This window comes from Macrotis lagotis, chromosome 8 (assembly GCF_037893015.1).
Source record: "Macrotis lagotis isolate mMagLag1 chromosome 8, bilby.v1.9.chrom.fasta, whole genome shotgun sequence".
NCBI classification, from domain to species: Eukaryota; Metazoa; Chordata; class Mammalia; order Peramelemorphia; family Peramelidae; genus Macrotis; species Macrotis lagotis.
This window is the reverse complement of record NC_133665.1, coordinates 58,696,341-58,709,648: the sequence shown is the minus strand read 5'-3', so window position 1 is coordinate 58,709,648 and position 13,308 is coordinate 58,696,341. Positions and strand designations below refer to the sequence as shown.

General features: G+C 36.4%; 1 protein-coding gene across 14 annotated transcripts in view; it reads right to left on the bottom strand.

The window, feature by feature from the left end:
- Window positions 1–13,308, bottom strand: part of MAPK8IP3 (mitogen-activated protein kinase 8 interacting protein 3) — a 93,650-nt gene that overhangs the window by 31,744 nt on the left and 48,598 nt on the right. For all 14 annotated transcript variants that reach the window (XM_074197177.1, XM_074197181.1, XM_074197184.1 and 11 more), the window contains 3 exons: window positions 10,673–10,919; window positions 9,993–10,095; window positions 9,449–9,567 (listed from right to left, as the gene is read on the bottom strand). In XM_074197177.1, the coding sequence (XP_074053278.1) occupies window positions 9,449–9,567; window positions 9,993–10,095; window positions 10,673–10,919 (469 nt within the window). The remainder of the gene's footprint in view (window positions 1–9,448; window positions 9,568–9,992; window positions 10,096–10,672; window positions 10,920–13,308) is intronic.

The following is a 13,308-nucleotide window of genomic DNA, read 5'->3' as shown; positions in this document are numbered from 1 at the left end:
CACCTCTCACACTGGTCAATATGACCAGAAAGGACAATGATCAATGCTAGAAGGGATGTGGAAAATCTGGAACACTAATACATTATTGGTAGAACTGTGAACTCATCCAACCTTTCTGGAAAGCAATCTGGAATTATGCCCAAAGGGCAATAAAAATGTGCATACCCTTTGATCCAGCAATACCACTACTGGGTCTATACCCTGAAGAGATGATGAAAAAGGGTAAAAACATCACTTGTGCAAAAATATTCATAGCAGCCCTGTTTGTGGTGGCAAAGAATTGGATATTAGGTGAATGACCTTCAACTGGGGTGATGATCAACCTTGATGGACTTGCTCATTCCAACAGTGCAACAATCAGGGACAATTTGGGGCTGTCTGCATGGAGAATACCATCTGTATCCAGAGAAAGAATTGTGGAGTTTGAACAAAGACCAAGGACTACTAACTTTAATTTAGAAAAAAAAAACCCTGATATCTTATTATGTAATCTTGCTATCTCTTATACTTCATTTTTCTTCCTTAAGGATATGATTTCTCTTTCATCACATTCAATTTGGATCAATGGAAACAATGTAAAGACTAGCACATTGCCTTCTGGGGTGGGGGGAGGTAAGCAAGATTAGGGGAAAAATTGTAAAACTCAAAATAAAGCTAAAAAAAAAAAGAATTCTCCTTGCCACAAATAAGCCCTTAGGTTACTGGTGGCCTCTGGCCTGACTGATTTGGCTTTCTAGTTACTTAGTTACATAGAGTCAACTTCCTTCAGACTTGGAGGAAACCAAATGAGTCACCATACCCTGCCCTACTGACTAGACATGTCTCTAAAAGGAGGCAAGGGAGCACTGAATCTATCTTGCTATTTGTTGAATGCTTACATTATGGTTAAATAAACATCCTTTTGTTAACTATTCTGTGTGTCTTTGTTTCTTCCAACAATGAACCTAAACTATATTTTTACAGAAATCCTCTCCTTGACTTCTCTACCTCATGGAAAGTCTCTCTTTAAGATGCAGCTCATGCACAATTTTCTATATGCATCCTTTCTTGTTCCTCACAACATCTAAAGTCCTCTCCCATACTACTTTTTTAAAAATTTATTTTGATTTTTATAATTTTCCCCCTAATCTTATTTCTCCCCCCCCACTGAAGGCAGTTACTCATTACATTATTTCCATGCAATACATTGATCTAAGTTGAATGGGATTAGAGAGAAATCATATCCTTAAGGAAGAAACATAAATATAAGGGATAGAAAAATTACATAATAAGATTACTTTTTTTTAAATTAAAGTTAAGTCTTTGGTCTTTGTTCAAACTCCATAATTCTTTCTCTGCATACAGATGGTATTCTCCATCACAGATAGTCCCAAATTGTCCCTGAATGTTGCACTGATGGTTGATCATCACCCCAGTTGAAGGACATTCACCTAATATCCAATTCTTTGCCACCACAAACAGGGCTGCTATGAATATTTTTGCACAAGTGATGTTTTTACCCTTTTTCATCATCTCTTCAGGGTATAGGCCCAGTAGTGGTATTGCTGGATCAAAGGGTATGCACATTTTTATTGCCCTTTGGGCATAACTCCAGAGTGTTCTCCAGAAAGGCTGGATGAATTCACAGCTCCACCAACAATGTAATAGTGTCCCAGATTTCCCACATCCCTTCCAACAATGTTCTTTATCCTTTCTGGTCATATTGGTCAGTCTGAGAGGTGTGAGGTGGTACCTCAAAGAAGCTTTAATTTGCATTTCTCTAATAAAATGATTTAGAGCAATTTTTCATATGGCTATGGATAGCTTTGATTTCCTCATGTGTAAATTGCCATTGCATATACTTTGACCATTTGTCAATTGGGGAATGGTTTGTTTTTTAAAAATTTGACTCAGTTCTCTGTATATTTTAGAAATAAGTCCTTTGTCAGAAATACTAGTTGTAAAAATTGTTTCCCAATTTACTACATTTCTTTTGATCTTGGCTACAGTGGTTTTGGCTGTATAAAAGCTTTTTAATTTAATATAATTAAGTTTTTCTAGTTTGGTTTTTAATGATGTTCTCCATCTTTTCCTTGATCATAAACTGCTTCCCTTTCCATAGATCTGACAGGTAAACTATTCCTTGATCTCCTAGTTTGCTTATATTTTTTTATGTCTAAATCCCGAAATCCATTTTGATCTTATCTTGGTATAGGGTGTGAGGTGTTGGTCTAATCCTAATTTCTGCCATCCTAACTTCCAAATTTCCCAACAGTTTTTATCGAAGAGAGTTTTTATCCCCAAAGCTGGGCTCTTTGGGTTTATCAAACAGCAGATTACAATAATCATTTCCTACTATTGCACCTAGTCTATTCTACTGATCCATTACTCTTATTTCTTAGCCAATACCAGATAGCTTTGATGAATGATGCTTTATAATAGAATTTTAGATCTGGTTAGGCTAAGCCACCTTCTTTTGCACCTTTTTTCATTAAATCCCTGGAAATTCTTGATTTTTTTTTCTCCATATGAATTTACTTACAGTTTTTTCTAATACATTAAAGTAATGTTTTTGAATTTTGATTGGCAGGGCACTAAACAGGTAGTTTAGTTTTGCTAGAATTGTCATTTTTATTATGTTAGCTCTTACCTATCCATGAGTAGTTGATGTTTGCCCAGTTATTTAAATCTGATTTTATTTGTGTGAGAAGTATTTTGTAATTATTTTCCCAAACTATTGATATTTAACCTTGAAAGATATTTGTATTTCATTGCCTCTTTAAGCTTCATATATTTATTTTTATATGTACTTTTTTTTAAGATTTTATTTGAGTTTTGAGTTTTACAATTTTTCTCCCCCTCTTACTTCCCTCCACCCCCCACGGAAAGCAATCCATCAGTCTTCACTTTGTTTCCATGTTGTACATTGATCCAAATCGAGTTTTACACACACTTCTTGTCTTCTTCATTAGAATGTAAGTTTATTGTTAGGAAAGGATTGCTTCATTCTTTGAACTTGAATCCCTAGTGACTATAGAAGGTACCTAATCAATACTTGCTGACTGATTGATTCCAGATGTGAAGTCCCATCTTGAAAGATTATGGGGGCAGCTAGGTGGTGTAATGGATAGAGCACTGATCCTGGAGTCAGGAGTACCTGAGTTCAAATCCAGCCTCAGACACTTAATAATTGCCTAGCTGTGTGATCTTGGGCAAGTCACTTAACCCCATTGCCTTAAATAAATTTAAAAAAAAAAAGAAAGATTAGTGTGCTCTGGAGAGGTAAACGTAGGTCTGTAAATTCAGTTAACAATGATTAAGCACCTTCTTTGTGCCAGGTAGTGTGTAGTACTGAGGATAAAAAGAAAGGCAAAAAACCAACTAAAAAGACACCCCATCATCAAGAACAAAAATTCCTTGCTCCCAAGGAGTTCTATTGCAATAAAATATGAAAAGCATAGTTCAAAAAGGTGAGGATAACCTATGTAATCTCAAATGACATGATCAGGTTGATCTATTAGATTTCCAAGAGAAAAAGATTCCCTCAAGGTCATTTGGTCATGAATTGCCATCCAAAGAGGCAAGATCCATCTACTCCCTGTTGCCAGCAAATGTTCTCTGACCATCAGCTGAGACAAGTTGGCCACCAAGTCCCTAGGATAGGCAGTGAAAAAGGGAGGAGCAGCATAATCATACACTATTCTATCTTGCCACCAGCCTGGCATAAAACTGAGTTGAAAGTGGAAGTAGCTACAGAATAGGGCTTATTCAACTTATCATTGACTTGGGATTTTTATCCAGTTAGAGCTGTTCTAGGTTTTGTTGATCAGATAGCACAATGATGGGATGCCATGTTTCCTGAAGGTGTTAAGTCCTGAATATAGATTTTTTATTATCAACAATTCTGTCTCCCAGATGTGGTTCAGCTTTCTTTCAGACAGTATATGGGAAAGAATGGAACAATGATAAAATCTTTGATATTGTCATAATCATAATATGTAAGTAGGTCAAACTTCCAAAGGCAAACTATTATGATAAAGATTTGGTATTGGCTTTGAAACTCTATGCTGGGCTTGGGCAAGGGAGTTTAAAGGACAGCCAGCAGGAAGGAGTACCAGCAAGGGTAACAATGTTAACCTGAACTAAAGGTCATTTGCTTGAAATTCCAGGTGATGTAAACATAGCATGATATAAGTTTTAGTTTTTTCTTTTAGGTTTTTGCAAGGCAGCGGGATTAAGTGGCTTGCCCAAGGCCACACTGCTAGGAAATTAAGTGTCTGAGGTCGGATTTGAACTCAGGTTTTCCTGACCCCAGGGCCGGTGCTCTATCCACTGTGTACCTAGCCACCCCATGATATAAGTTTTTTGAGGACAAGTACTGTTTCACTTTTATCTTTATATTCAGCCATGTCCATAGAAGACGCTTAATAAATGTCTGTTGAGTTTATAGTTCATACAGTCCTAACCACTGTAGCACAAGGAATAGGGAAGAGACTACCAAACTTCAGGGAGTAAAGTTTCTTAATATCCCACTCAGACCTGTGGCAAATGGATCTTTGGAGTCACTAGACCAGACTAAAGCTTATCTATCTATGTCTATGATCTTGATCAATGGAGTGGTTTCCTTACCCTGTGACAGTATAAGGTCTATGAAGTTGCTCAAGACTGCATTAATGTAGAATCAATACCTGGGTAAATGGTTGTGACTATTAGTTTGATCAGCTGGATCAGGTACTCAGCAGGGTTGCATCTGGGGGATGGAGCCTGGATAAAGGATCATTCAGTCACACCTCACCAATCTCATATTGGCATTTCTAGGTCTTGTGTAGAGGTGGCAGTACATGGCCTGGAGCAGAATCAGAGAGAGATTAATCTCTATGTCAGAGCTCTGTTAGATATGCTGGAAGACCATGGCCACTTAAACTCTGAAGAGCATTCATAAATTCTTCCCTGAAATGGTTCATGAAGGTATCCTTTCTTAGCATTTTCATTTTTTTGTTTTTTTGTTTTTGCAAGGCAATGGGATTGAGTGACTGCCACACAGCCAGGTAAGTATTAAGTGTCTGAGGTCTGCCCCTTCTTACCATTTTCAAAGTGCTAACAGATCTGTGCTGTAATGGGGCTTCAAAAATTTCCTAAAACTCTGACATCTGCTGGCATGAGTTGTGTATAGGATTGAATATTATCTCCCAGATAACCTTTGGTATCAAGATTCTCATCTGTTATTTGGTCAATGCCAGAATTTCAATTATAACTATATTTGGGCTAGAAGTTGGTAAAGACTGCTAAGAAGCACTGACAGTTTCTTAGGGTAAGCTATTCAGGTGGGCTAAAAGAAAGTGCCAACTTAGTTGCTGTTGTAGGTCCTTCACTGGTACAACCTGAGTCCACAAACTGGTCCTTCTACTTATGATTCACTGTTGCTATGCCAGAAGCACAGCAAACAAGCTTTAGGAGCCTAAGAGATCAGGGAGGAGGAAGTTTACTAGAACAAGAGTAAACCAGGTGCCACAGCTAGGGGTAATATAAGCTTGCTCAAGTCATCATAGTTCCAAATTTTAACACAAAGGTATAGAATAATCTTGAGGACTAATAAGGACAGACTAGGGACAGAAATAGAGAAAAAGCCAAAAGTAAACCATGCAAAGTTCCAGAGGGTTGTTGGAACTTTTGAATAGTTTTTGGAAACTATTTTTTTTTAGAGTTCTTTTTGCAAGGCAATAGGGTTAAGTGGCTTGCCCAAGGCCACACAGCTAGGTAATTATTAAGTGTCTGAGGCCAGATTTGAACTCAGGTATTCCTGACTCCAGGGCTCTATCCACTGTGCCACCTAGCCACCCCCTGGAAACTATTTTTAAACACACCCTATAAACTATTAGTGACTCTTAGTCCCTACTCTTGGTGTACTGTTTAGATATAGCCCATTTCTTAGTGCTTTGGGCTACATTCCCAGATGCTGAGTGAGCTGAGTTACAATGCCAAGTTCAAATTTACCCATGAATGGGAGTCACTTAAAAGTCACAGGTTTTCTCAGAATTCTATCAGTAGAGCATTTCATTAATTTGAAAAGCCTAATGCTACTTGCTGATTTGAAGGTTTCCCTAACACTTTTCCTTTCAGTTCATTTATAAAAAAATAAAGATTCTAAGTAAGACACTCAGCACTGATACTTTAGGTAATCTCTTTGAATACACTATTCCAAGTATATACCTGCTTTCCCCTCCCTTTATTTCCTTTCTCTTTAACAGAGGTAGCCTGGCTCCACAGAGAAAGTTAGACTTAAAGCTTGGCTCATATCTCATTTCTGATACATGCTGCCTGTGTTGCTCTGGATAAGTCACATTTAGTACTCAGTGCTCTTGATAACTAAGACTATACAGAGAAGGGATCAACCTGCATTAGTAGAGGGAGTTTCCTCACTGAGTGGTTCCTCATCCTTAAGAAAATTCCCTACAATCCTAGTGTGACTCATTTATTTTAAGAGTCTAATTAAAAGGTCATTTGAAAAGTAATGGAAATCATATCCACAAATTACTCTCATCTATATTATGTTTTTACTCTCATTTTGAGTGATTAAGCATGATTTTCCTTCCTAGAATAGGACCGTTTTTCTCACAATAGTTTTATATGCTGAAGTATGCAGTAACATAACTCCTTTTTTAAAATTTTGACAGCTTACTATGAAGAAGTGGCACTCACTGTCGATGATTCCCAGGTCCCTTCTTCTTTATTATTGTTCTCTATGTTTTATACATAGAGAAGTAAAGATTGTTCATAAAATAAATAAAATGAGATAGTAATCACAACAGAAGGAATAAACAAAACATGTCATTTCAGGGAATTTGCCAAAAGAAATCCTTCTCTTGCACAAAGTTCTAATCAGATCATAGTTTAGGGGAAAGAAGGTCTGGGGCAGCATTAGGTGGGATAAAGTCAAGCAACAGCCAGAACCTTAAGAGAGGATATTCTCTATACTGTGGATGGAAATAAGAGAAAAGAGGATAAGAACGACAACAAAAGGGACATAGAAAATGACAGAAGGGTTAAAGAACAATACAGTACTATAGGATGATGGTCCCAAACCACAAGACTTGTCAGAGAAATACATTGCAGTTAGGCTTAGTGTTTCTGTCAATTTAATCATTTAAAACACCAGGAAGACAAACGTTAATAATTAACATCCAAGAAATTAACTTAGTTTTAACTCAATCTTCCAAGAATTTGTCATTTTGTCAATACGGATAATCCTTCCTTTGAAAAAGTCATTATGCTTTAGAAAAAGTCTTTTTGAGTTGCTGTATCCAAATAATCACCTCAAAAGAAACATGATGAGTCTTCTCCTAACTTGGTTTGGCAGATCCTCTTACAATAGACATAGTCCATAATGAGCCAGAGCTAGCTAGAGCCTATAGCCCTCTCTAGTATACCTTTGGCAAACCTAAATTCACCATAATGAGACACCATAATTCCATGGAAATTAAACTATCTTTAACAGAAAGCAATTTTCAAGGGCAGCCAGGTGGCACAGTGGATAGAGCACCGGCCCTGGAGTCAGGAGTACCTGAGTTCAAATGTAACCTCAGGCACTGAATAATTACCTATCTGTGTGACCTTGGGCAAGTCACTTAACCCCACTGTCTTGTTAAAAAAAAAGTAGTTTAAAATGATTACTATATTGTCTAGAGTTGCTAAATCTCTTCTTTCTCTGTCTACTTTGAAATCTAATTTTTCATAAAGTCTAATGGAACATTACCTCAGATGACAAACTCTCCTTGCAAAAAATAAGTTCAGTAATTTGCTATACTTGATGAAAGAAATCAAATGTATGAAGTGACTTAGAAATATTGGGATAGAAATTTGCAATGACACAAATAAAATTTAATATTAAGTAGAGTTTTTCCATATAAGTAATTTATTTTTTTTAGGTTTTTTTTGGTTGTTGTTGTTGCAAGGCAATGAGGTTAAGTGGCTAGCCCAAGGCCACACAGCTAGGTAATTATTCAGTGTCTGGGGCTCGATTTGAACTCAGGTATTCCTGACTCCAGGGCCGGTGCTCTATCCACTGCGCCACCTAGCTGTCCCAATAATATAGTTTTTAAAAGAATGAATATTTAAACATTTGGAATGAAAAGAAATTCCACTTTTTCTTAATGTTAATGAAGCCTAGATGGAAAAACAATAATTCTTTTAGGCCCAAATAGTTCCTTCACATAGACTGTAGTTCAAGTATTGAGCACTACAGAAAAAAAAAAATATATATATATATATATGTATATATTTATATTTCCCACTAAGCCACTAAGTATAGATATATTCAGTTTTAAGCAGAAGCAGATTATGAGGTAAACATAGGGCTGAAAAAAACAGGAACAATATCAACTCAAGGAGGCCAACTGATCTTCAATTTATGGCACTATCTATGAAGACCTGTTGGACCCTAGAGTGCTTTCTGGATTCAGATCAGAAATATGCATTTCACTGTTGGATCTGTATAACTACAACCATCTAAGCACCTAAGAAAACAGACAATAACAGCCAAAGGGGGTTGAACATGAAGACATAACAAAACTTAAGGATGTCCTGCACAACAGTAAACCGGATGGCATCAAGTCCACTAGAGAAGAAACGCCCACAGCAGAGACACTTGGCCTTGAAACCGTATCCAGTAAGATCACTTCATGTCATGCCTTAGAAAAAAGATCTCACAAGTAGTATATATCCAACTGAAAACTATCTTCACAAATTAATTAGCTGGATTCATCACGGAATGGTGGCTTAAGGTACATTACATGGGAAATCAGTTGTTTTGGGCCTTAAACCATGTGAATTAGATCATGTATACAGAAAAAGTTAATCTCTTTAATCGTCCTGGTCAGCAGAAAGAGAATAAACTACATTGTTACTCAAGTGAATATCAACTTGTATCTCTGAAGTTCAACAAATCAGGGTTCGCTAAGGTAAAGTGGGAAGACATTATGGAACTGTAAACTAGAAACTCCTAGATCTCATCCATCTTATTGATTGACCAGAACAGCACAGAGGGAAGTCAATTCTAAGCCAGTTTGGACCAAAAACACATGAGCCTATATGGAATAGATTCGATGATGCATTCAGATGTGATACTCATAATTAAGATCACAGGATACAAATCTTTTGCAAGTGATTCTCAATAATATTTATGGTCAATGCTGGTTTATCTGCCTTAAATAAAATATGACTAGAAAATACATCAGAAAAATTCTAAACTTACTTTGAGGGCATTTGATTTTTAACACAGAAAGAAGTAACAATAAATACTGAATAAGAATCTTTCTATAGAGATAATTTCAGTCCACTTTAGAAATTAAAATTAAAATAAAAGTCTTATAATAATAATTAGTAGAATGCCAAAACAAAGTCTAGTTCTCCAAAAATGTTCCTATCATAAGGCTGTTTAAAGGACTATTTTATAGGAAAAGCTGTATCATACCTAGTAGATCTGCACCTTCATCCACATCCCCAATGACTTCAGAACCTGCTGTAGATAGCTCATGATATAGGGAATCAGTATTGATGCCAAAAGCCTTGTTGACAATTCCTTGGGTTGGACTGTAGGGAGAAAACATATGCAACACACACACACACACACACACACACACACACACACACACACACACACACACAGACAAACATTAGTTTGCAATACTGGTATGAATCATTATTGGAGGCTTATTAAATGCCTTGTTTAACTCATAAAATGACTAACATTGCTCTTTTAAGTTCTAGATATAAAATAGGAGATGAAATGGGAGGTGTCTCCCACTCAGAAATAGAGAGATACAGTAGTCTGAAAACTAATTAGATAAAGAAAAGATAAGACACAGGAGGGAATAGCTTTGACTGAACTTACCAGGGTAGTTAGGAGTAGTATTCAATTCATTAGAACATTCAGTTTCTCATGGAGAAAGTATAAGGAAAAAGCCGTCCCACTTAAGAATGGAAAAAGAGGTAGAACCAGTGGGAAGTTATCGTACCTATTTCCAGTGCGTTCCAATCGAGGTTCCTGGCACATGTCTAGTTCAGGTGTGGAATCTATGATGTCCTGAACATCAGACCATTCATCACTACTGCCCATTCCTATAAGAGACAAGAGAAAAAATTCATGATTCATATTTAATTACTGAGATGAAGGATCCTCACCACAAGACTACTCTAAGACATTTCAAGGGACAAGATCCTGGATCACTTGTCAGGGCAGAGATGGTCAGAAAAGAATTTTTCCAAGTTGGCCATTAGCATAGAAAGACCTAACAATCATATGTGTTTAGAAGAGAAAAGAATAAGAGAAATGTTATTTGCTTTCCTAGAAGTCACACAGTAGAGGAACATGTGCACTATAAGCCCTGTTTGCATGTATGATGAAAGCAAAGATATTCAATAGTGTATTACTGGATAATTACTAAAGATTTGAATGGTGTCATTATTTTTATAGTTAAACTTTAGAAGAGAATGCCCCATCTTTCTTTTTGCCCATTACAATTAGATTGCAGACTTGTATGATGTTGAAAGATGACGAATAAGAGTAGTCTACAAACCAAACCCTTTACAAAGACTATAACTATCTTCTAGTATTGGGCTTCTCCTAAGGCATAGAAGGGGCCTTTTGCTTGTCTTTTCCCTGGTTGCACATGGCTGAGGCAGAAGACTACAGTACCTATGCTGACATTCCTCATTTCTTGGGTGACCTGGACTTCCATGTTGCGACTGTTGCGTTTCTCTCTTGCACGTTTGCTGTTCTTTGCTCCAAGACCATAGTCCCCTAAGGGCTGAAGACTCTCATTCAGGGGGGTCACAGCAGCAGAGGGGACAGAAGATGTTGGTGTATTGGACTTGGTGCCAGTGGTGCTAGGTGTGGCAGCAGCAGAAGACTGGCCTGATTCAGACATTTCATCATGTGGACACTAGGATAGAGGACAGAGGAGGAAGACAGGGAGTACTTCTATGTGTTTCTCTTACTCTCCAGCTCTAGGATTTGGTCACTTCCTTTTGGCATCCCAGTTAGCATCAGACCTCTCAATCACCAACTAAAGACCTCATAATAGATAGCTGCAGTGGCTAGCAGGGGGGGTCTGAAATTTGGCTGAGCCACCAAGTTCCCTTCATATGAAGTCCCAAACTAACATGTTTCTCTTCTACTATCAGGAGGACAATTAAAAGATTTTGAGGTCTAACTGGGACATTCCTTAGGAAGAAACACTAGGACATCTTCAATCCTTCATCACCATGAACTGTATAACAAGATGATACTTTTATAGAAGATATTTTATATCTTATTTAAGATGTTATATTTCTTTATTTCCATGGGTTGTTAACTAAATTTGGGTGGTTCAAAAACAGTGCTTTTTTTTGGCTAATAATGTCTCTCAGAAATGAGAAGACACAATTATTAGAAAACAGTTTTTTTTCAGTTATGCATTCATCTACATTTCAGTGGTTTGAGACTTAGCATTCAATGTCACTATTCTACAACACAATCAAACAATTCAGAATGTGATGAAGATGAACACTGCATGAAAAATGGCAATGCAACCCTTTGCAGCAAAGAATCAGAATTAAATTGTAGTATGGAATATGGGAGAAAATTAACCAAATTGAAGGGCTGGGGAAAAGGTTGCCCTGAGTAGATAAATAGGTTTTTTTTTGGAAACCAAATTACCATAGCACTGTAACCATTGAAACAGAAAGAATATTATTAGATTATTGCATAAAGACTAGTTAAGTTTTACTTCCTTAACTAGAGTAATTCTAAATACTTGAGAGACTTCTGCAATTTCCTGGTAGGAAAAGAACCTTTTTTTTCATTTTTAGCCAGTATCTTGGGATATACTATTTACCCATACAACCTCAAAATGTACACCTTAGTCTTTTGGCTATGATTTGCTATACTGAAGACATAAAGTAAAAAAGCTAATTAATATCTAAATTCTAACATCCCATTTCTAGATAAATACCAGACCCCAGAAATCACTGCTGATTTAAATATAGCACAATTCTATTTTTATGAAAAAAAATTATTTTTGAAAAATACAAACTATAATTGACAATTTAACCTAAGAATTTTATTTTTAAATCCCATTTTATTTTATTACTTAATGCGATAAAACATGTCAAAATCTCTTCTGAATGAATATAAAAGAGAAAATTTCAATACTATACACACACACACACACACACACACACACACATACATACAGGCTCATAAGCCAAATTTTTGCTCATTATTTTAATTTTTGAAAATCATAATCTTTTAATTAGTATCATAACAATCCATATGCAATCTCTTTATTCTTCAGTAACTAACTTCATTCTCTCAAAAAATTTTCGGATTCCTGCAAACCTGAAGTTTTTCCTTGTCAGTATCTATAAACTGGAGTGTCCTCCAATTAAAGTTTAAAGAAACAGCTGCTTACCTCTTGGGCAGGCTAATAAAATATATCACTTACCTAAGTACATGAACTCAGACTACTGTCATTTCTAGGGGATAGGGGAGATGTCATTTATGAGATAATACATTAAGGAGAAGTTCCTAAAACTTTAAGTATTAATAAATTGACAGAGGTAAAAAAGATGATTGTCTTCTTTAGATGTTTTTAAAAATACAATAAATTCTCTTGTCTAAGAATTCCTTGGGTAAAAGCTCTGAATGGACCAGAAGTCAACTTATAAACTTTCAGCTTCAGGTGATCTTTAGTGGTGGAGCTATTTCTTAAAAAGTCAACAACCCTGTATTTTTTTCTAGCTATCTAAAAGTCACCAGAGCTTAAGGTAAGTAGAATGTAAGGCAGGACAGATGCTTTTCCTAAGATTTCACTTGCTGGTTTTGTCTAACAGGTGTCATTGATCTGTGTTTAGAAGAAGACCTTGATTAAAAAATTCTGAACTCTGCCCACTCCCTCTGAAGTAATTTTGGGTTAATATTTTAGATCTGTTTTTTGTGGTTTTAGTCCTATATAAAAAACAACAACTCTTTTTTCAGAATTAAAAAAAAATCACTAGCACTAAACAATGATTGGATGACTAAATTTTCACATCATCATCATCATTGACGTATTCACATATTTCATGGCCACCCCATGTTTTGCTTCTGATAATAGGATGGGAAGATCTTTCCTCCTACTCCTGCCTTTTTTACTTCAGTCTGCTAATATATGGGGAAGATAAGAATGTAGGAGGTAGGACAATGAGAAACTCCACTGAACGGGGTGAGAGAAGTGATACATATGATGGAAGCTATACATATTCAGTCACGTTTCTCTCAGCTGATCCTTATCAGCTTTGTCTCCAAAAGGC